We start from the raw sequence: 23,512 nt of genomic DNA, 5'->3' as shown, positions 1-23,512 counted from the left end.
GCCTGACCTGCAGCTGGTCCTCGGCCAAGGCAATTAGTAGAGTGATTATCAGCATGCCCCTTCCGCATTATTTACACTCACTCTAGACCCAGTGTCATGTTATACGATATCAGAACTCGATAAAAAAAAAAAAAAAACAGAATCTCCTGCTCACATCGCTCTCTCACCATTCTACTGTAGTCACCACTTCCTGAATCTTGTCCACTTCTCTCAGCGTGCTGCTTGCTGTCGTCAGCTCTGCTGCCAGCTCTGCTGCAACCTCAAAGATGTCAGCTTCAGAAGCATAAGGGTCGTACTCATAAGAGTAGTAGGACAGGTCTGACTGGAGCGCAGGGCCTTCCTCTGGTTGGAAGGAAATAAGAAGAGCCTCAGACTGACACGCTTGCAGGATATGCCTTAGCCAAAGGGAGCCTGCCACAGACAGCTCTTCTGCTTCTCAGCAGGATATGATGGATACTGGGGGGAGTGGGGTAAGACACAAGAGGAGGCATGTTGGTCAGTCAGGGGAGCCGAACACCTCATCTCTCTCACCAGCAGAGGGGTAAAGTGTATGCTGACAGCCCTGCACACATCTGGGCCTACGTTACGGCACAAAGGCCATTAAATGGTTCAATCCCAGACTACAAACAGCAGAGCCGCACTGCATTAGGATTTTCTATATTTCCTCCTTTGAAATTTGGATATTGGGGAAAATAAGAAAGAAAGCTTGGAAAAAGAGCTTTTTAATTAAAAAAAAACACTAAGGCTATTTTTGTTTATTGTTGGCTGTGTGTAGGCTGGGGTGGGGTGAGGATGAGATGGCATACACCCATTGTGTGTGGGGTGCTCATTCTGTGAGGGCAGGCAGATCCTGCAGAAAGAAGCAAGTGTTTGTTTAAAGAAGTTCATTTCAAGTTACTTAATTACAAATTTTTTTAAAGTTGAAAGTTCCTGTTTCAGGTACATCTCTGCTCCCTGTAGTTCCCAGGCCTCCGGACTGAAGATACTGCTCCATCATAGGGAAAAGGGGAGGAGAAAGATGCAATACCCACACAATTCAATAACGGGATTTGACCCAGCACCTTCCCACATGTATGGGGCGGCGGCAGAAGCTTCAATGGCTGAATCAGGGAGTTTTATCTTCTGAAAACTATTATAAATTAAGTAGAGATATGGCCTGATCTATTGGTTAGGACCAAGGAATGGGACTCAGGGTCCCATGGCTCTGTAGCCAGCGCTCCTACTGACCATCCGTGCGATTCTGAGCAAGTCACTTCCCCTCTCTGTGCCTCAGTTTCTGCACTGGTAAAATGTGGAGAAGAATACTGACCCAGCTGTGTAAAATGCTTTGAGATTATCAGATGAAAGTTACAGTTTTAAGTATCATTACTAATAAAAACAACTACTAAGTCATCTTATAGTCAGTGTTAGGGCAATACACTTTGTCCAAGTTCCAAGGGAGATTGGCTGACAAGCAATCCAGATCCATAAACCAATCAGATCACAGATTTTGGATTGATTGTAGCAGGTAGTGCTGCTGGAGCCCCTCCCTTCCTCAGGGAAGGGACCTAGTAACTAGCTGGAGTGGGGCATGTGTAGCTGGGGCAAGACTCTCCATTTCAGCTGACTGACAAGCTACATAAGAGCTACCAAAAGGATAAGAAAGGGATGGAGCCTTCAGGAATAGGATTGGGATGTTCCCTCTATCCTATCCTAGAGATCAGACTCTCGTTCGGGAAAAGTCACTCACTCGGCACGTTTCCCATACAGAGCAGGCTATCGTTATCTAATTTGGGTGACCTGCAAGGTGTCCAGAGGGTAAGAGCACTGCTGAGGCAGACAGCTGAAAACACCCCAGGATATAACCTGTCCTTATTTTCAGAGCTGCTCCTTTCTGCTGCAGTCTGGACCGAGTTGCTTAGCCTCCCTATTGGCTTCACTCATGTGACTACTCCAATCCAAGCCCAAGCAAGCTGCTCACTTTATTCCACTTGCTGCAGGGAGGGAAAGTCCCAACATAATATTTTGTTTTATTTAACAGGAACCCTCTCCAAGGCCTTTGAAAAATGTTTGTACTCCAGAAATAACAATCCTGAAGGCCTTTTCCTACCACCTTCCACACCCTCCCAGCAGCATGCTCAGCCCAAAGGCAAGGGACCACTTCCCTGAAAGGAGAATCAGTCTCCATGCTCACTCTTTCTTGGCCTCCTCCATAGGAGAACCTGCCAGATCATGAGATTGTTCTATGAATAGATGAGTACTGTCCACCAGAGATGGAATTAAGATCACAGTACTCACTCCTCCTAGGAATGCAACATTCAATTCAAAGCAAAGATGAAAGGCCAATGTTTCCTGTTACACACAAACTGCTCTCCCATCTCCAAATGTTTGTGCCTCAGCCAATGTTTGCTGCACACTGATGGGATGAAAGTAAAAAATGGCTCCTGGCCAACCCAATCAATCCTAACCAGTTAGTGCTCCTGCAAAGAATGTTCCAGCCAGCTGGTGTCATGGTGTGGCTCCATGGGGAGTAGAGTTCATTCCTGAACTCTGGGGCTGGCTGGGAGGCAGTGTCTTCAGCACCTGGGGCTGGGAGGTTTTATAGCGGCATCAGTGGGCTTTGGAAGCAGCCCCAGACAGCCCAGCTCCAGCAGAAGGAGGGTCAATGCTGCAGAGGCAGGGTATCCCTGGGACTCACAGGACTACCCTTGTTACTTACTTTACATCAATGTGACAAGCAACGTAGAAAAGCCAGTCAGCCAGAAATGGATGCTAGGTACTTACAGCCAGGTTTGCAACAAGGACCCTGCCCCAAAGAGATTACATTTTAAATAAAAGAGTATATGGCAGGGAGCTGAGGGACAGGACACACTAACGGAGCATGGAACGTTAGGGGGGTCTTGTTGGATCCAGGCTGTTCATTTAGATTTTCTTTCTATTGTCCAATTTGTCAGCAGTTCCCTGAGGGAAGTAAGGTGATACAAGTGTGAATGCCGTTCCCTAATGCCTACCCCAGACAATTCCTGCAATTCTCTCCAACATAAGAGAAAATATCTGTGAGGCAGAGATAATTCATCTATTCATACCTGCCAGTCTGCAAACACATTTCTTTTCTAAAACATAGCAGAACAACAACCCCAGTCCTATCGCATCACTAGCATCAGCTCCATGGCCTGGGACAGTTACTACACAAGACAGGATCTGGTGATGCACAGGAACTCATTCTCTGGCTTCTCAAGACCACACATTTGCTGGGGTAGTGCAGCTGATGGGTTTATTGAGGGGATGATCCTACTCATGTAAACAGCTGTTACCCACACCAGGAATTCCACTGATGTGAATGGGACTGTACTCCTATGAGTAACTTTGCCACAGTGAGCCCAAGTACATTTCCAAGTTCCCCAGCAAATGAGCTGACAGGGAATTGGATCACACTCTTTCTATCGCTGGGGTAACAGAGCCAAACGCTAACAGTGAAATTATCACTCAGGACCAAATGGAGCCTGCACAAGTGATACAGCAAATGCACAAGGACTGCAGACAATATAAACGCCACAAAGCTCTACAATAAAATGGCACTTCCTGGTGATTAAGTCTGGACTGAGTCCATTCTTCCCTACCCACCTGAAACTTGATTTAGCTCCTGGAGTTTTAAATCCCTTTAGGAAATCACAGATTTAGACACGGATCATATGAACTTCCACTAGAGCCCCACAGCACCTGAGCCGACTTAAACCAATCACATGCTTCATCACTAACAAACCAATGAGCCCAAATGGGACGTGGGGGGGGGGGGGTAAGGAGGGATTCATTCACTTGTTGAACTTTGAGTCATTTAATGCGTGGTTGGTTGGTTGACCTAGGATGAGCCCAGAGGATTATTTAGAGTCACATGCTATTTGCTTTTCCTGAAGCAGGATTTAGCTTGTTTTATTTTAAAACGTTCACTCTGCCATGACAGCTCAATGCAGAGAAGCATCTGCTTTCCAGGAGTTTCCTGCTTCTTACTGGAATGACCAAGGCACCTGGAGATCCTGTGACACCGTCAGACACAATTGTTTGTGTTTTTAATGTACCTGTGCCTACGGTGAGCAGAGGGGTGCACACTTTAGACATTCAAATAAATAAGACACCTGGCATAACCGAGACCAGGTCATCTGTGAATTCTACCTCTTTTGCCTTAGTCTATAGACCATATGGCCAGCTGCACCTTTGTCGATAGTATAATGACGCAGCAATGTCACTATACTTAAGGTTGTGTCATAACTTTTGTTTAAAGGTCAACCTTTCTAAGTCCTCTAAAATCAACATGCTTAGTCAGATCCTTTTAGACTTGGTTTGTCTCAGGAGGGTGCAGAGTATGACTAGTGACCCAAACTAAGAGTCATTAGATCTAGGAGTTGTGGAGATATAAGTACCCAAAATATAGACATTTTTCAAAAAAGTTTCTAGTTGGATTTTTTTGTGGAGAGTTAGAACACAGCCAGCACTAGGCATAAGCAAACTAAGCAATTTGTTAGGGCCCCCAAGCAGCTCAAGGGGGCCTCCTATTCGCTTTTTATTATGTGTTGTGGTGAGGGGTCCCAAAAATATTCCTGCTTAGGACCCCAATGAGCTAGCACTGCCTCTGAGCTAGGGGCCAAACTATTGCTGTGATGAGGATCAAAATCCATCAGGTTTTACCCAAGGTAAAGCAAGCCACTCACTAGACCTCTGGGGGCAGGGCCGGCTCCAGGCACCAGCTTGCCAAGCAGGTGCTTGGGGCGCCACTCCGGAGAGGGGCGGCACGTCCAGCTGTTCAGCGGCAATTCGGCAGATGGTCCCTCACTCCCGGCCGGAGCGAAGGACCTCCCGCTGAATTGCCGCCGCAGATCGTGATCGTGATCGCTGCTTTTTTTTTTTTTGCCGCTTGGGTCGGCAAAAACCCTGGAGCCGGCCCTGTCTGGGGGACCCAAATTGAGAATGGTATTTAAGAAAATATACATTTTTTACAGTCTGCATACACCAAAGCAGAAAAACAGCTAGAGGGTTTCCTACCATCCGATGTTTTAAATCTCAACTCTTGTAAGTGCTCTAAAATCCAAATTATTACTCGGATTGCTTTGAAATGTGGTGTGTCTCACTGTGGCATGGGGTAACATTAGTGATCCAAATTTGGAGTCATTTGACAAACGGGCTCCTGAGTTACAGGTATCCCCCAAAATGGTTTCCTTCTGCTGCCTTGCACTGTTAAACTGAGAGGTACTATTTACTTGATGAGTCACAGACCTCGTTGAGACTGATGGCTCTGCACTAACCCTTCCAATAACACAACTCAGGATACGTGAATCACAAGCACCCCATCCTCTCCCCAAGAGAAAAGGAATTTTGGACTGAGTGGCCAGAAGTCGCTGCAATGTGTGATTCATGGGTGGCAGTTTTATTTTGGGATGAATGTAATCAAAGTATTCAGGAGAAGAAAAACAAAAATCAGACATGTGAATGCTTCCTGGGAGGGGAGGAGTATTAGGGGACAGAGAAGTAGGGGAATAGGGGGATAAGGGTTTGGGGCTGCAGTGAGGGGAGGGTGAATAAATGCAGAGGGGTGGCAGGGCAGAGGAGAGAGGTTGGTGGCTCAGGTGAGTGAGGCATGAGGATGAGGGGTCTGAAAGGAGATGTGGGGTGAGTGGCAGGGAAACTGGGGGGCAATAGGAACAGGGGCACCTGTTAACCCCACATTCTTGCCCCACTATGGATCTGGATGATAGGCAAGCCTTAGACTGGCTGTTTGAAAAACTGACATTTTACTAGCCCCACAGGGGGAAGGCCAGGGGTGGAGGCAAGTGGCTAGTACCTGATCTCAGGGCAGATTAATGTGATGTTTCCACAGACAAACAGCACAGAGGATTGGAACTGACAGTGCAGGTACCCTGATAGCTAAGGGGGGGAAAAAAAAACATGTGCAGGGCTAACGTTGCCAATGTGTGGATTCTGGGCAATTCCTAGATCACAAGGTTACACATTTTTGGGAGAGCAAGGAGTACACCATGACATGGGGATTGCTAACTACAGGCTGATCTGAGTGGATGCCTGCACTAGCACAATATTTTTCGCACTCTGCAGCAGTGACTTAAAAGGTGGTGATTTACCTGACGTTGTGATGACTCACTCAGGCAGAAATGATCTGGGACTTATTTCTGATGTACAATGTATGAGAGCAGATTTGGACCACATCACAGAAGTATGCCCAGGAGCTGTGATAGTTTTCTCTGATTTGGTTAAGTGTCTGAATAATTGCTACAGTGATGATATGAAAGCTATTATTAGGTGCTGGAAGAACATTAATCAGGAAATTGGAGGGTTCCTGGCTGACTGGAAAATGTACTATCTGGCATATAAACATTACAAGCGCTGACACCTCACTGTTCTTGGGAGAGAGGGTACATCTATTGGATAGAGCTCAGAGGATCTCTTTCTCAAATATAAAAAGTCAGTATTTTTGAACATATATCCTGTCTGTGATTTGTCTCACTGGCCTTGTCACAAATTCCCCCCCCACCACCCATTTTGACACATGACCAGGAACACCATTCTACAGTAGCTGTAATTGTCCTTCACTACAGGCAATGCATGCAAGTTGGGTTATTGGAGGGGGAAAATAACAGCAACAGAAATGTTTGCATACCAGGGAATGAGGACTTCAAGAAGATGTGTTCCCTGCTTACACTGGGAGGCCTGGGTACAGTAGTGGGGAGGGGACTAGGTTGGAGGGGAATGGGTTAGTGGCAGGGCTGGGGAGATGGGCCAAAGCAGAGCAGGTGTGGTCCTGCTGATGTGTACGTGTGTGGGGTGACTGGCTGGCTTGGTATGATGGTGCAACTACCTAAATGATTACTAACTCCTATCAATGACACAGAGTTAAGATTGCTTGGTGATATGTTGTTGCCTTGTAGAATGCTGAGTTGAGCAAAACTCAAACTTCTGAAAACCAGGGAACACACAGTTACGGTTGCCCAGGCAGTGAGGGGAAGGAGAATAAATGCAGATGGTGGCAGGGCAGAGGAAAGAGGTTGGTGGCTCAGGTGAGTGAGGCATGAGGCCCATGCAACCTTAACTCTGCCCTCTTTCAGCATTGCACCAATTTGCCTCGTAGACACATATACCTTTACTTTCATAACCCAACAGTTGCTGAAATGTACAAGCTCTTCATCTCCTTTTACAACCTATTCATTCTCAGCCACAGGCAAGGCCGGCGCTTCCATTTAGGTGACCTAGGTGGTTGCCTAGGGCACCAGGATTTGGGGGGGCGGCATTTTGATGCCCTTGGTGCAATTCAGCGGTGGGGTAGTCCTTCCGCGTTCTGGGTCTTCGGCGACAATTCTGCGGCGGGTCCTTCACTTGCTCCGGGATCCGCCGCCAAAGTGCCCCAAAGACCGGGAGCGAGGAAGGACCCCCCCCGCCACGGCCGCAGAATTGCCGACGACGACCGGGAGCGTGGAAGGACCCCCGCCTAGGGCGCCAAAATCCCTGGCGCCGCTCCTGGGCACAGGATTCCACCTAACACTACTAAAGGATAAAAAGGAAAACAAAAAAGGTTGCCCATGCCACCTTCCTGGTGCACCCTTCAAGCAATGTCTCAATATGTACATAGCACATAGTATGAAAGGTTAATGGGACTATAAGATTCAGGGGGTCCATATCCTGGTTTACACTCACACACATGGCCAGTTCACCAGAAAGAATGCCACACAGGTACAATTTATGAACCACTTCTTACAACTCTGTTACACTTACTCACAGGATCCATATCAACCTACACTTTCACTTACCCATAATTAAAGTATAAGAATCCTTTTATATTTCAGCTCACTGTTGACAATATTCTTTGTAATAAAAGCCTTGTCCCCTGCTACTGACAAACTCTACAAAATTTTGCACAGTAATGATGCATACTGCATCCTGAAGGCGCACACGTATCTCTTCCCTTCTTCAAATACAAGAGGATGCAAAACGTAGATCTCCTCTCATCACAATCATAGCTCTGTAACACACCTCAAAGTAGTCCACAGATCTCGCAAGCACATCTTTACCAAGCAGAGTTAACTACTGCATGCACTATTTAGTACAGCTTCACCTGACACCAACTACACTCATATTACCTGGAGTTCATGCAGATAACAAATGCTTAGAATGCTCTCCTACCCCAGCTCACTACTGACAATACTCTTTGTAATAAAACCCCTTCCCCTGCTAATTATATAACATACACAATTCTGCAGTGAAATGAAGATACACATGCAGCTCTTCCCTTTGCTCACATGCATCAGAGTCCAAAACATGTATCTCATCATATCATAATCACAGCTCTGTTACATGCCTCAAAGTAATCCCCACATGTCCTCATATCACAGATACACCTTTACCAACAGGACGGGGGACAATGGATTAGCATTCATGACGCATTTCCCGTAAGTAACTAGTTGCAGCTTGTCTGCGGACTGGAGAAACGGATGATCCAACGAGCAGACAGAATTCGAGGATTACCACAACTCTCGGTCAACTGATCAAACGAGTTCCAGACAATGATTCTGAACCAGTTTTGTACCAGAAACTGAATTTGTGCTGCAGCAGAATTTTGGTGGCGTTTTCAAGACAGTTCACAGTGTCAATGTGGGCAGCCACAAACCATGACACACATTGTTGAGGACTGCAAAATGACTCAACTTCCTAGAGATCTTCATGCCTTTAATATTGCTGATAAGAACACTGTGGCTTGGCTTGATTGACTTGAATATGCCAGATAAATAAACCAAGGAGACCCAACCACTGCCTCCACCAGTAGGTATGACTAACACACTGGCTGCACATGGAGTTCAAATAATTCCCATTGGCTACTGCCAGCTCCAAGGGACCAAAAAAAGATAGGTAGCAGGGGCTATGTTCCCCCCTGCCTTTTTTTGTCCTTTAATAGATGGTGTCCTGTGGGTGAGAGTAAATGGGCTGTGAAAGGAGATGAAGAGCTTATACCTTTCAGCAACTGTGGGGTTATCAGAGTAAAGGTATGTGTGTTAATGGGGCATATTGGGGCATTTCTTGGTTTTCAGAAGTCTGAATTTTGCTCAACTCAGTATTCTGCAAGGCGATAACATACCATCAAGGAACCTTAACTCTGCATTAACATAGTTGGGTTTTTTTGCCATTAAATAGAATATGTTTGTGTTTTTTCCTTGTGTGAATGTTTTAAAGGATTCAGATGCAATTGGAAGAAAGATACAGAGCAGACCAGATTTACACAGCTTAGAAAAAAAACAAGCATCCATCTCACTTACTCTTATGGAGAATCAATTGATTTATGCACTATCAAAATCCAGAGAGAGTGAGTGTGAGCATGACACACACTGACTAGATCAGTTTGCAACTCCCCAGGTGAGGTCACCTGTGGGAACACTCAAAACAGAATATCCACCATGTTTATATATCTTGAAAAGCTGCCCAGTAGCTTTTGCTGAGCAGGGGAAGGGCAGGGAACATGAGGGGGCTGGATATATGCTGGTCTGAGCATCAGTGCCAGGAGAACATGGGAGAGGGAGGGGGACACAGCTTCTGTCCATTTACTTCTCACTTTACAGAAACTATTTGATTTGTTGGGAGAGTTTGAGCCCAAGGAAGAATTGTTGAGTGGAAAGCAGCCAGGAAAAATCCAGTCCAGTTTATTTTCTAGAAACGGTGTGACACAACTACTCTATTGACCCACCTCCAATGCTTCCTCACAAGATTTATTGTAACTCATGAGCAAGTTTGACATATGAATCTTGGGGAAAAAAATTCCCATAAATAAAAGCATCAACTGAAAAGAGCAGCCAGCTTCCTCAATTCATTCAAACCTAGTAAAGTGGCAGCTCCTTCCCACTCCCCTTCACCTTGCACTTATTAAGGCCATTTACCCCAGATAGAGGCTTTAATAACAGGATCAGAGCAGCCATCTGAAAAGTTTAACAGAATAGTTAAGGATAAACTTGATTCAGCTGCAATCTCCAGGGTTCCTGCAAATGGTCCAGCTGGCACCAAGTCCCCCTGACTCATTTGCTAGGACAAACTACACCAGTCTGATCTCAAATGGGAAGTTTTCAGTTTAACACTGCTAATGAGATGCTATGACAGCTGCTGAATACAAGCTCCCCATATCCCAGGGTTTGGTGTTCACCTGCCCCTCTCCATACATAACTAGCTGCCATTAAATCTCAGGCTCCCATGTGCACTGAAGGCAGCACATGTTCATTTTTTCAAAACGGGACAAGAAGAGCTAGGCTTGCATTTGTGGATTCATTTGGCTTAAATTCTCCTACCGTCTCACTTTTTCTAACTTTCAGATTTTCTACCTAGTTTTTGCATTTTTTTGCAAGATGCAAAAAAAAGTACTCGAGTCACTTATTCTTAGTGATCAGCTTTAACCTTATCGAAGAAAAAGGGTCTTAGATCAATCTAAAGACAAGACAATACCTGCAGGAGTTTGTTGAATGCTAGGCTGCTCAATTCCATGGAAATGTGTTTCTCTTTCTTCTGGCAAATTCTTGGCTGTAGAAGGAAATGATACAATTGCCACAATGTTGGTTACAGAACCACTAGAAAATGTTTCAGTTCCCCATGATTAAGGACGGAGAAAGTTCTGGGATTTTTTTTTTTTTTTTTTTTTTAGTTGATGGCAGTGTCGTGGGTAAATGTTCAAATTTCACAGAATATGCATGGCTGCCAAGTCCCCACCCCCACCCTGAACTGTTGTGATTTTCCAACAGAGGGAGAGTGGGAATTTCCTTTTCTGTTTCCTCTCTGAGGCTGTGGCTAATTGTGGGCGGTTAGCGGGCCAGCCCTAACCTATGGAGTAGAGGGGACAACAGGATGTCTCACCAACAACCAAGGTGAGGAACAAGGGTGTGGAGTGAGAGCCAGATCAGCATGTGCAGATGAACCACATGGTGCCAGCCCAGCCCGGGGCAGAGATTGGAGCCTGGCTCATTCTGTCCTCAGCTCTGGCCCAGGTCGCCCCTGCTGCTTCCTCTCTGCCCTACTGTTGCCCTCACAGCCCTTTGGGAGACACCTCAGTGCTATCTGGAAAGGAGTGGAGACCGGAATCAATCCCCACACTGTAACCAGCACAGTATTCAGCACTGCCACCACTTAGAACACAGGCAGGTCGGTGTATGTGTGTGTGTGTGGGGGGGGGATTGCCATGGTGTGAGGGGGCCCTGCCCCACCAAGGGGATAAGGGTGGTGGGATGGAGCCGCCTCAGTTCCTAGCCAGCTAGCACAGTGGTGTCTCCCTAGGTTTGCCAACTCTGATTGGATATATTCCAGGAGGTTTCATCACAATACATAATCTGTAATTAAAGATTAATCTTTAATTTCTGGAGACTCCAGGACAATCCTGAAGGGTTAGTAACCCTATGTCTCTCCTCCAGGCCTGCAGGGGCCACGGTGAAGTGGGCCAGGCCAGGGCTCCTAACTGCTATGTTGTCAGTGCTGACCCGCTCTCCCCGCTGGCCATACAGGAAGCAGTGGTTGGCAGCTGGCGCTGAGGGTGAAGCGAGCCAAGTCCTGATCCTTTGCCCAGGCAGGACTGGGCCGGACCAGATTCAACCATATGGTGCCATCTACACACAGTTGGCTGTCTCTGCTCATCCAGGTGGCGTTCATCACCTTGTCCATTGTTGAGGACACTCACCTGCCCATCACACCCACCACTTCACTGCCTGCCTCTGGCATGGGACTGGCCCACTAATGCCCCATGAGCAGCTGTAGCCTCAGTGGGGAGGTAGAAGCAGGGATACCCATCTCTGCTTCCTCACTGTTGGAGAACAAATCACAGTATTGGGCTAATTCTGGGATTTCTGTGCAGTCCACAGAATCATGATTTTCACAGTGCCCTACCCATGATCCAGCACAGTTCGTCAAATTGCCACATTGCACTTGATGAAAGCACATGGGAAATCTTTCAGAGATCTCTCACAGGGCTCATTTATAGCTGGAGACATCACTCTGGATGAATATAAATGGAGCTACTGAAATTTCTTGAGGTTCTTTTTGACTGGTCCTTTCGTCCTTGAGATATGCAAACCCAACTGTGACCATTTCAGCACAGCAGGAAACTGCCAACTCTACTGAATGCAAGGACCAGCTCATGTGTAGGACAGGGAGCGACCTTTTCACTTTTGGAGATGGAATTCAAATCCTCCACTTGTCCACATCAGACACAATTTAATCAGCAGACCTTGTTCAGGACAGGTTGTGGACTGCCTTGGCTAACTGTAACACCAGAACAGGAAACTGAATGAAACTTACAGGCAGAACATTGAGACATAGGTATCTGCTCTATCCTTGTATTATTCCTGCAGGATGCTACCTCCATCTGGCAATGGTTCTGATAAATCATCCCATCTGATCCACACACTGGGTCCCCATCATAGCCACAGTCCCGGGAGCACATGCACTGCTCAAAATACTCATCTTCTAAACAGCCAAAAACATTGTTGCATGGCCCAGAGTGAACAAAACCTGAAACGCAAGCAGGAACATCAGAAGCAGAGGAAAGAGGATATTTGTATTGTTTTTTTCTTGTGCTTCCTAGACATGTTTTTTTTTTCCTTTATAAAAATTCCCTGCAGCTTCTCAACAGGAGTTTATGAATTTACTGAAGCTGTGGGAATAGACTAGCCGCTCTGGAATAGCAGCAATGGCTGTAATACTTCAAGTCTGTATATGGTACAGCTCCCCCACACACACACCAATTTGGGCATCACATGGGACAGAAAGAAATAGCTAGTCTTGGAAGAAGTTATTGTCATGGCAGACACATGAAACTACTCTGTCTTTCTACATAATTAACTTGTGGAACTCTCTGCCACAAGTTATTATTGAGGTCAAGAACTTAGGATAAAAAAATCGCAACATTTATATGAATGAATAATAGCAGCATCCACAATTAAGATAAAAGATTAAGAAAATTATAAGGGACATAAGGCTTCATTTTCAGTGCATAACCCAACCAATAACTGACAGAGATCGGGAGGAAACTTCCCTCATTAGGAGATTATTCCATAATTGTACATTACTTGTCCTTCTGGGAAAAAAAAAAAGCAACATGTACTAGCTACTGATGGTGACAGAAGACCAAATTAAATGCACCATTGGTCTGATTCGCTGTAGTCATTTCTATGCTCATCACAGGCATTTAAAAACTACCCACTACTGAAGCCTCTAGACACTGAAATAAACCTCTTTTTAAAGCCCCCACTCTCAGTTCTGAATTCCCAAGCTATACACCTTTTGGATTCCGCGTTCAGAGATTGCCAGCTCATCTTTGCTGCAACTTACCAACCCAATGATTGGCTGAGCTTTCCACCTCATTGCACGTTGGCCCATCACAGAGCTCCCGAGCCAGGGGGCTGTTTTCACTCACATTGTAGAAACGAGTTGCTTCAAAAGCTACAGAGCAGCAAGAATGACAAATTATAAACAAGCCATGCGGCTAGGGCTTTAGCATTAGCAAAATCCAAAGACAAACAGCACATACCTGGCTCATAGTAATCATACACTTTGATGGGGACAGGGGCAGTTTTCCCAACGATATACTCTCTGAAGGCTTGAAATTTTACACAGGTCATGCACTGACTAGGAATCTGCACAAAGGGCATAAGAGTTTTAGTTTAACATGGTCTGCAGTTCTAAAAGTCAGTGGAGTAAGCCAGCTGCTTAATGCTATACAGTGTGCACCATTTAACTCAACTCTCACTGTGCTAGATACCTGCACTAACCAAGGTACCTTCCAATACCAAGCTGTTTACTGTGCTGAGACAAGTGTGGCATAAAAACATAGATCAATAAGATACAGGTCCAGCTGAGTCCTGTGTAAGGCACATCCTGCACTGGCGGCAGTGTGTCACCGCCACAAACTCAGCCAGGCAGCTGAAACCCAAGCTGTGTTCTCTGGCTTGTGCATCAGTATCATCAATCATAAACTGTTCTGCAAATGGAATTTAGTTAAAGATTCTGTGGCATATGAGCAAGGCAGAAAAGACACCAGCTCCCTCTCCCAGGTATGCACTGATTTGCAAGCCTGATCAAAGTCTGATTAAAGTTTGTACTGAGATCCTCATCTGCAAGGAGCTATCAAAGGCAAAGTATTTGTTATTTTATTTAAGCCTGATCCACTGATCATTTCTCTCTCCTTATTCTAACATAGAAAAATAATAAAATCATACACAAAGTCATTACCTCATCAAAATAAAAAAGGATTTTTCTTCCATCAACTTCATATCTTTTTAATCCAATTTGCTTGTTCATTAATAACTGGAAGGAAATGAAGAGGTTTATCATAAACTCATTTTATGGAAAATATTTTGCAGTCAACAGAAAAACAAAGCTTTCCAAAGTGCTTAGGAAACACCTGATTAGAACCTAAAGAAAACACAACTTCTCTCTGTTGGAAAATTACCTCGGAGGATGAGGTGCTGGTGGTCTAGCAATCAGGGTCACAGGTGCCTCCAGATAAACCAGGAGGAAATTAAGTTTGTGTTTTTCTGATGCGATCTGTCTATGGTGTGAAGTGTCCTGTGAGGTGCAACATGTTATGATGCAGCACTTGCTAGTTACTGGGGGCTATGCTTATCCCCACAGGAACTCATCTAATATTTCATCCATAATCTAACTGAGTAGCTCCTGGATTATTTTCAGTACCAAGGCTCAAGCAGGACCCCAGACACCCCAAAACACTTGCTAGAGTGCAGTCTCTTGTTTACACTCCCTCAGTCTGCCAGGGAATTATACTGATGGACCGCACTGGGTATTAAAGGCCCCCTCCCTCCATTGCTGCTGGCTCAAACAACTCAAAACATTCTTCTGCCAGGAAAATTAATCCTTGCATTTGAAAAGAGCAGCCATCTGAAAGAGCCCTCGAGATAAGGAGGTCAGGCCAAGCCCCTACTATTCACCTTCTCTACCTCTAGAGCCACAGGGAATCGCAGTACACATTGTGCTAGCCAGGCACCTATGCTTATTCTGCACATGCTCATCAATTACTGTACTGTGATGATCTGCACACACTGGGGATTTCAGAGCAAGATCCACACCTAAAGTGCTGGCTCCCTGAAATCCACGTCATCTGGCGTTGTTCATCATTGTCCCGAGAGCTGTTCTCCCTGTGCTGTGTGTGCAGCAGGATTACTACCCTTATGGAAAAGTTCAAGAGAATTTATCGGAAAATAACATGACTATTGAATGAATGAGCCATTCCACAGAAACAGATAACTATATCCCTACTACAGAATGCTATAGGATGCCTCAAAGGTCCATAGAAAGGGTCTTGCTCCCTGTTAAATTCTATAGGTTTAAACCATTTCTAATCAGATTCCTATTAAATCCACTGGAGTGATGTCCAGTGGATTAGAAGAAGTCTGGATGCTTGGGTTCTATTCCCAACTGTGCTCTGTGTGATTTTAGGCAACTCCCTTAACCTCTCTGTTGATCCATTTGTGATATGAGAACAATATTTTTCATACAACTCTTAAAATACTATTCCTAAAGTGCTTTGAGAACCCAGGATTAATGCCCAATGGAAGGGAGGGCAAGGCATTATTATTATCTGTTAAGAGATACAATGTGGGGCTACAAGCACATGCACTGTAATTCACCCAACCTGCTACTAATACTTGTAGCTGTGAATTTCTTTAGTGTGCTGCTTAGAGCTGTAAAACCCTGCACACAGCTTCCTGCTATTACTGTAACAAGAAAAGGAACATGTGTTTAAGTCCCACACAACATGGAAAGGGCCAATTTAATTTGTCCGTATAATTTTAGGGGCCTGGTGGTGGCTGTTATTACTCAGCCATGGACGGCTGCAGACAGCCCTTTTATGAGGGCTCGGTGAGACTGGCGCCACCGGGAAATGCTCTGCTCAGCTAAAGTTGCATTTTTTTGGTGAAGTTTGATATACCAGCCTGTGGTGACCCCTGACCTTGTCGACACCCAGCACTATTAGGAGGATTTGTTGCTACACAGTAAGGGGGGCTGCCTCTTCATTAACCATCCCCATCCCCGGAGCTCCATGGGAATCCCCTCTTTGCACACTATTCCCTTGTGAGTGCAAACACCTAACAAGGAAACCTGATTTATAAAAACCCCTTGGACATGGTGGTAAGTGCATGGGGTGGGGGAAGAGAGTGGGAGCAGCAAGAAAACACAGAGATAGGAATGTCTTGGGTCTCTAATGACAAATAAAGTGGTCCAAACAAGAGGCACATTTGGGGCTATGTGTTAAAAAGAGCAGCCTCCTTTTGTAGGCACAATTTGCATGCACATTTTGTGTCACAATGAACTGCAAGTGCATATCTGTGCAATGCTTCCAAGTGCTACAGGTGTGAGAATTGAGATCTCCACCTACAGTTCATTTTTGTGGGTGCAAATTGCACCTGCAGAAAGGGAGACTGGGCCACAGACCTTTGCAAATTGCTCCCTGAAGGAGTTATATCTTTTAGCTGCATGACTCCTTTTATCTCCAGTGGGAATCACTCAGATGCAGCCCAGAGAGGGCTGTGGGAATGGACTGCTCAGCACCTTCTCCCGTACAAACAACTTTTTCCCCAGACAGGGGTGCTGTCTGCAAAGTGTTTGGTTCACAGAACTTGCAGACTGGTTGAATTTGAATCAGCTCCTGGGCAGTAAGAGCTATGCAAATCGCAGTGCTGCTTCTAAAGGCAAGAGGATGGAGCTGCCCGGAGTTAAATCTCTCTCAGCACAGATGTTTCATGCTCTGGGTGCTTCACGGGTTCAATCTTCACATCAAGAAGCAAGTGTAATCAACTCTCCCCCTGCCCCCCCAAGCAATAGGGAAAGAAAATTATCTGTTACTCTATGGAACCAGCATCTTAAAGGGCATACCCCTCCCTCCACCCCCAAACAACAATAGACCATTGGTGAACTGAGATCCTTTACTGCCTCTCCTTCCTAACAGAAACCCTGGGGGCACTGGGAACAGGGGAGATCAGATCTAGGGAAAGGGGAGATGGGAAAGGCCACCACAAACACATTTGTTTATAGGGAAGAAGCAAAGACAGACCTTTGTGCCCAGTGCTTGAGAAATGCCTGTTTGTACCTAATGTGTTGGAGAGATCATTGAGGGGAGGGATATTAAACTCGCATACAATGCTTCCCAGATATTAATGTATTTAACAATACATCCAGTGTGGGTCAGTCTTTGACCCCTTCTCTACTCCAGCTTGGATATGTTCCCCATTTTGTTCTGTTCTGTTTTGTCCCCCAGGATGCACGTCAGCATTTGGAATGGCCTCGACATTGGCATGAGGGTGCTAAATGGGACACCCGAATCCCTGAGGTTCCACGTGTCTCAGATATTCTGTGGCAGATTTGTGGTGCAGTGCCCAAAGCTTGTTATGACCACCCACTGGAAGCCTAAGGCCTTTCTGACTCATCCATCATTAAAGTGCCTGGGTGCTGAACAGAACAGTTAGCATGTACAGGCCACTTCGCATGTGCCATGCACTGTGCGATTATTAACTAATTGTCAGAGTAGTCATTCCTGTGAGGCAAGTAAGTATTATCCTTATTTTACAGATGAAGGATATTGGGGCACAGAGAGAAGAAGTGACCGGCTAAGATCACACAGTGAATCCGTGGGGGAACTGGGATTAAAACTCAGGAGTTCCTGATTCCTAGATCAGTGGTTCTCAACCAGGGATCCAGGGCCCCCTGGCGGGGTGCAAACAGCTTTCAGGGAGTACACCAAGCAGGGCCAGTGTTAGATTCGCTGGAGCCAGGGCAGAAAGCTGAAGCCCCGCCATGCGTTACTGAAGTCTGGGGCCCTGAACTCTGCCACCTGGGTCTGAGGTCGAAGCCTGGGCAATTTAGCTTTGCAGGGCCCCCTGTGGTGTGCGGCCCTAGGCAACAGTCTTGCTTGCAACTCCCTCATGCTGGCTGTGGCTTTTATATGCAGAAAAAAGTTGTTGTGGCACAGGCAGGCCGTGAAGTTTTTATAACTTGTTGGGGGAGTCTCAGAAAGAAAAAAGCTTGAGAACCCCTGTCCTAGATCATGGTACATCCACTCTGGCGTTAACCACACATCAAACTACTAGTAAAGCTGGCTTTATTCAGAATGAGTGAAATTCACCCTGAGCAGAGTGCCAGCATAAACCACTAAGTCTTGATGGTGTGAGTACTGAACAGGCCCTGTGCTGGGCCTCTGTTCAGGATTGGAATTGCTCCTACTTTAAAACTCTCAACCTATAGCTCTGTGCAGAACAAACCTCACTAATTCATTCCCTCCATGTACTAGAGAAACACTTGGCTGGCACAGCCATGAAATCAGTCTAATACCAGAACACAATTCTCTTGGCCAAAACCATTCTAGGATTAACTGACACATAAACCTTGCAGCCTCCAGAAAGTGTCAGCACCTGAAACCCCAAGAGGAAAATCCACCCCAGCGGCTCATTCCAATGTTCCTGTGCTGTGGGGAGGCACAGGTTAGGCCAACACAGTGTGTCCTGGGTCCTGAGAGCTCTTACTGCTTCTTTAGCTGCATCAGGCCCTACCAGGAATATAAGGAGCCCCTGGGGTTGGCTTCTTAGCCCAATATGCCAGTGCTTTCTAGTGTTTCACTCCTTGCTTTTCCTGGACCTCTCTCAGACTCTTTTATACTATTTGCTTCGATTGCCCTTTTCAGTAACATATTCCAAAGATTTAGTCCCATTTGTGTAATGCAATTCTGTCCAACAGAGGAGCGCTCGCACTTCACTCCTAGTGTTTGATCCCCTCTCCAGTGTGAACAATTTATCGTTAGCAACAATCAGTCCCTTCCATTATTTTTGAAACCTCAGAGCCTCCTCTTCTGCAAAGAGAATAAGCCCAGCAACTCCCTTAGCCCTCACAGCTGGTATTCTCTCAATTGATCTGTATGTGCCCCCTTCAAAGTAATAGCCTCCTTCTTTCAGAACAGTATCATCTCACTTATTCGTCATCCATCCCTCTAGATGACAGAGAGGAGGTCCTGACAGTGATTCCAACTGGGAATGTTACTATCTGCTCTAAAGCTGCCCTGCATCTCCTGTTCCTAAGCCAGTTTTCCACCCATATCCTTTTGGCTTTACTTATAGCACTTCACAGGAAGTAATCCAAACGTAAACCAAGACCAGCATAGGCCCCTCAGTTATTTCCTCACTATCTTTCACACAGCAATATGGAAGACTCCTGTTGGTGATATTTCCTTATACTGATATGCAACCTCCCATTACCTATAGGCAACTTATGTACTACCCACACATCCTCTGCAGTCTGTGAAAAAGAAGCAGAAGAGAGGTTCAACATTACTATCTCTATAGCAAGGACTCTAGGGTTCCCCACAATTTGACCTGGGTTTTCCTGCACTTTCTACTCTGCTTTAGGCATTTATGATTGTTCCTCTTGTTGCAGGGGAAAGAGAGAATCCCAGACTCAGGAATTAGCTGGTAAGTGAAAGAAAACTTAATTTTCAAATGCATATATTTAAAACACAGCAGATTGGACATTCCAAGGGTGCACACACACCTTATCCTGCTACCCATATTTACAAAACCTTTTCCGTTTTCTTTTAAAGTAAATGCTCCATGCATTACAGGCACATATATCTGCACAAAAACAAGTATACATGCTCCCCTAATACATAAAAGGTCAAATTCTAGTCTCAGATACTAACAAACAATCTCACTGGCTTCAGTGACAGTTATGTGAGAGTATTTGAGGGCAAGTTTTGACTCAAACTGCAGCCCTCTGAAGATGCACATAATGGCTTCATCTTCACTGGGGGGGAAAAAGGTGCATTCTCAACTCAAATTAACTAACTTGAGGTACAATCCTAGTGAAGACAAGGCAGTTTGTAGTCTTCACGTGAGTTAGTAAGTCAGATTAAACTGCCTTGTCTTCAGTAGAATTGTACCTTGTTAAAAGCAACAGAGGGTCCTGTGGCACCTTTGAGACTAACAGAAGTACTGGGAGCATAAGCTTTCGTGGGTAAGAACCTCACTTCTTCAGATGCATCTGAAGAAGTGAGGTTCTTACCCACGAAAGCTTATGCTCCCAGTACTTCTGTTAGTCTCAAAGGTGCCACAGGACCCTCTGTTGCTTTTTACAGATTCTGACTAACACGGCTACCCCTCTGATACTTGTACCTTGTTATTTAACTTGAGTTATGAACACAGCTTTTTCCCCCCAAAGAAAAGACAAGGCCATTAAAGGAAGAGGTCTGTTGTATAGAGAAATTCCTGATTAGCTCTTTTGCTGTTTCTCAGAGATAGCATGTTAGTTTCTTTTCTCTCTTCAGATAGAGCATCACTAACAATTTTATTTATAAAATCAAAAAGCAATGAAAACAGTGTAATGCTGCAACAAAGCCTAAAGTGAATCTGAAGATTGTAGTTCCTCCCTTCTAGAGGGCTGGCTGGGCAAGAGGCACATTCTGTCCACCTCAGTTTGGCTTGCAATAAACATGATGTTCTCCCAGAAAAAAAAATTCCAAGACACAGAGCCTCCAATGAAATCGAATCCAGATGTTGGAGATAATACAGCCCCTAAGAAGCCATAAACAGCTCCTGTTGGAGCACATTTTCACTTCAGCTTTTCCAAATGAGTCTCATTTAATTACCATGAGCCATGCACAGTAATAAAGGCTTATTTGGCTGAGTTAGGTAAATTTGTTAATCTTACTCAGAACATCTGTTTCCCCACTTCAGATAAATATTTTCTGACAAGTGAAATCTCCAACCCTCTGATTTTAATTATATCTCTTCTCACATAATATGGCATTTACCTCCGCAAGCGCCTCAAAGGGAATCCCCGCTAATGAAAGAGCCAAGGCCAACTCCTAAGCACATGGTCTGCACTCTGATCACAACATCTTACCTGCTCCAGGCTCTCAATATCTGCTCGGAAACCTGAGAACAAGGGCACCTCCAAGACAGCCATGTTTGATGATCCCGAATGCAGCCACCTTCCCAGGGGGGATAAAAAGAGAGAGAATAAAGTTAGGACCTGAGTTAAACCATACCTGGAGCAGTTGGGGATGAAGCAGACTTAAGTTTTATAAATGCTCCTTGTGACAGGCTGGACCCCACATCTGGGATGCCACCTGATATGCTGGGGTTTAACTGAGCCTCCCCTGCGCAATCAGCCTGGGTTCCCTCTCCCTGCTGTGCTGAATTAGGCTCTCTTGTATCACACACACAGGTAGGGCCACACCCTGCTGCAGACACAGACTTAAGTCAGTTCTGTGTGAGAGGGCTCCCTCCCCCAGCACTCACGTGTCCATCCCTTTTGGGAGACAAATACAAAATACTACTGTCTTGCACTGAATATAAATATTTGTACTGCGCAAGCTCATAAAATTCACCCTCTTCCTCAATGTGAAGAGAGATGTGCATAACTTCTTGCCCCCCCTTTAGAAATTACAGAAATTGGGTTTAATAATAAACAAAACAACTTTTATTAACTACAAAAGTGAAATTTAAGTGAATATAAGAGATAACAGACAGAACAAAGCAGATTACTGAGCAAATAAAACAAAGTGCGCAAGCTAAGATCAATATACTTGAGAAACAGGTTATAAAATGTAATTCCTTACCCTAAATATTATTTTAGTCAGGTTGCAAAGTTTCTGTGGTTCAGAATTCCAGTTATATTTCTTTTCAGACTGGACCCCTGTCTCAGTCTGGACTCCCCCTGCCGCCTTCCCTTCAGGTGGCTTTAGCACTCTTCTTGGGCAAACAGGCCATGGAGAGGAGGAGTCCTGTTTGCCTTCCTCCCCATCCTTAAATAGGATTTACATAAGGCGGAAATCCTTTGTTTCCCAAACTTGACACACACACCCTTCCCTTCCAGTGGAAAATTACAAATAGTCCCAGGTAATGTTTAGTATCAGGTGACAAGTAGTGTCACAGTTAATCCCCTCCCCCCCCCCCCGGAGGGAGAGAGATTAGTATCTTCATGGTTTTGTTGTTCCTTCCTGATGGCTCATCAAATTTGATGGCCTGTCCTCTGGTGGGTGTCTTCCCAATACACCTCCAGTTGTAATTGTTACATAGTCCATATTCCTAACTTTAGATACAGACATGATACATGCATACAAATTGAATAATCACATCCCAGTAAATCATAGCCTTTCCAAGGATACCTTACAAGACCCATCTTTCATAAAGTATATCTCAGTTATGTTATATCCATATTATAAGCATATTTCCATAAAGAATATGGAGTGTAACATCACACTCCTCTCTGCTTTTGCTAGCCAAAAATTAAGTGCAGCCCATAGAGCACAAAGATGTGGGAAGGCAGGCAGAAGAGGACGAGGAGGAGAAGGATACAGTCTATCATGGGGCTGCTAGACTAATTTATTAATTATTGGACATCACTGGGCAAGTGCGCTGCTGACAGAGGGAAATGGCCCCTTGTGGGAGGAAATGCTCCTGCTTCTCCCTCAAGTGACCTGCTGGGAATGGGTTAAGGCATAAGAAAGAGTAGTGCCAGGATTGGTGACCTTGGCACACATGTGCAACATTTATTGCAAACAAGAAACAATGCAGAAAGGTAGCTCAGACATGCAGCAGCTCTGCACAGACCCACTTTTGTGGATGGGGGGCATTCTAGGCACTAACAGGGCCTCTGAATCCCTCTCCCCAGCCCTGCACTTAGCTATCAGGGTAATGGGTAATTAAAAATACACAGACTCGCTTCAGATAATGCCCATGTCTTGTGACCCTGGACAAGATGGAAATTCAGCCACCTCTACATGGAATAACTCAGCCTGAGGGTCACCACTTGCAGAACTTCATGATACAATCCAAAGCTCTTATTGAGCGTCACAAACATAAACCGCAAGGCTCTGGGCTTTATCTGCGGCTCTGTAAATAAAAAAGCATGGCCATATCTTAAAGGAAATGCAGACACACTGGGCTCAATGTGATATACATGAAAAGTGCCTAAGGGCACATCTACACAGCAAAAAAAAACCCAAACCAAAACAAAAAAACAACCCTGCGGCAGCGAGTTCCAGAGCCCACATCAACTGACGTGGTCTTGCGTTATGGGGCTAAAAATAGCATTGTAGACACTCTCACTCGGGCTGGAGCCTGGGCTCTGGAGCCTGGGCTTTGAAACCAGCGAGGGGGAGGGTCTATGTCCCCAGGCTCCAGTACAATCAGGAACATCTACACTGCTATTTTTACCCCTGTAGCGCAACCCCCATGAGCCAGAGTCAGCTGACCTAGGCTCTGAGACTTGCTGCTGTAGGTTTTTTGTTGTTTGTTTGTTTTGCTGTGTAGGCGTATCCTTAGAGAGTGAGCTCCCATGGTTAGAAAAGAACAGGTATGGCATGGACAGAGGCAGTGCCAGCTTCCCCACTGCCAAAGTGCTTTGCCCAGCAGAGGTGACAGGCTGGTTAACCCTCCATAGCCAGTTTAGTCCTTAGCTTCTCTGCTGTGTCTGCCAATGAGGATACTGATTAGTGCCAAGTGAGATGAGG

The 23,512-nt window shown here is 45.4% G+C and overlaps 1 protein-coding gene across 2 annotated transcripts in view; it reads right to left on the bottom strand.

Moving 5' to 3' along the window:
* The window catches only part of CPAMD8 (C3 and PZP like alpha-2-macroglobulin domain containing 8), a 132,289-nt gene that overhangs the window by 4,675 nt on the left and 104,102 nt on the right, over positions 1 to 23,512 (bottom strand). For both annotated transcript variants that reach the window (XM_054013324.1, XM_054013323.1), the window contains 7 exons: positions 20,899 to 20,986; positions 14,227 to 14,301; positions 13,526 to 13,631; positions 13,327 to 13,437; positions 12,295 to 12,507; positions 10,459 to 10,533; positions 168 to 342 (listed from right to left, as the gene is read on the bottom strand). In XM_054013324.1, coding sequence (XP_053869299.1) covers positions 168 to 342; positions 10,459 to 10,533; positions 12,295 to 12,507; positions 13,327 to 13,437; positions 13,526 to 13,631; positions 14,227 to 14,301; positions 20,899 to 20,986 — 843 coding nt within the window. The remainder of the gene's footprint in view (positions 1 to 167; positions 343 to 10,458; positions 10,534 to 12,294; positions 12,508 to 13,326; positions 13,438 to 13,525; positions 13,632 to 14,226; positions 14,302 to 20,898; positions 20,987 to 23,512) is intronic.

The sequence above is a fragment of the Malaclemys terrapin genome, chromosome 24, assembly GCF_027887155.1.
Source record: "Malaclemys terrapin pileata isolate rMalTer1 chromosome 24, rMalTer1.hap1, whole genome shotgun sequence".
Classification (NCBI taxonomy): Eukaryota; Metazoa; Chordata; order Testudines; family Emydidae; genus Malaclemys; species Malaclemys terrapin.
This window is presented reverse-complemented; position numbering and strand designations above follow the sequence as displayed.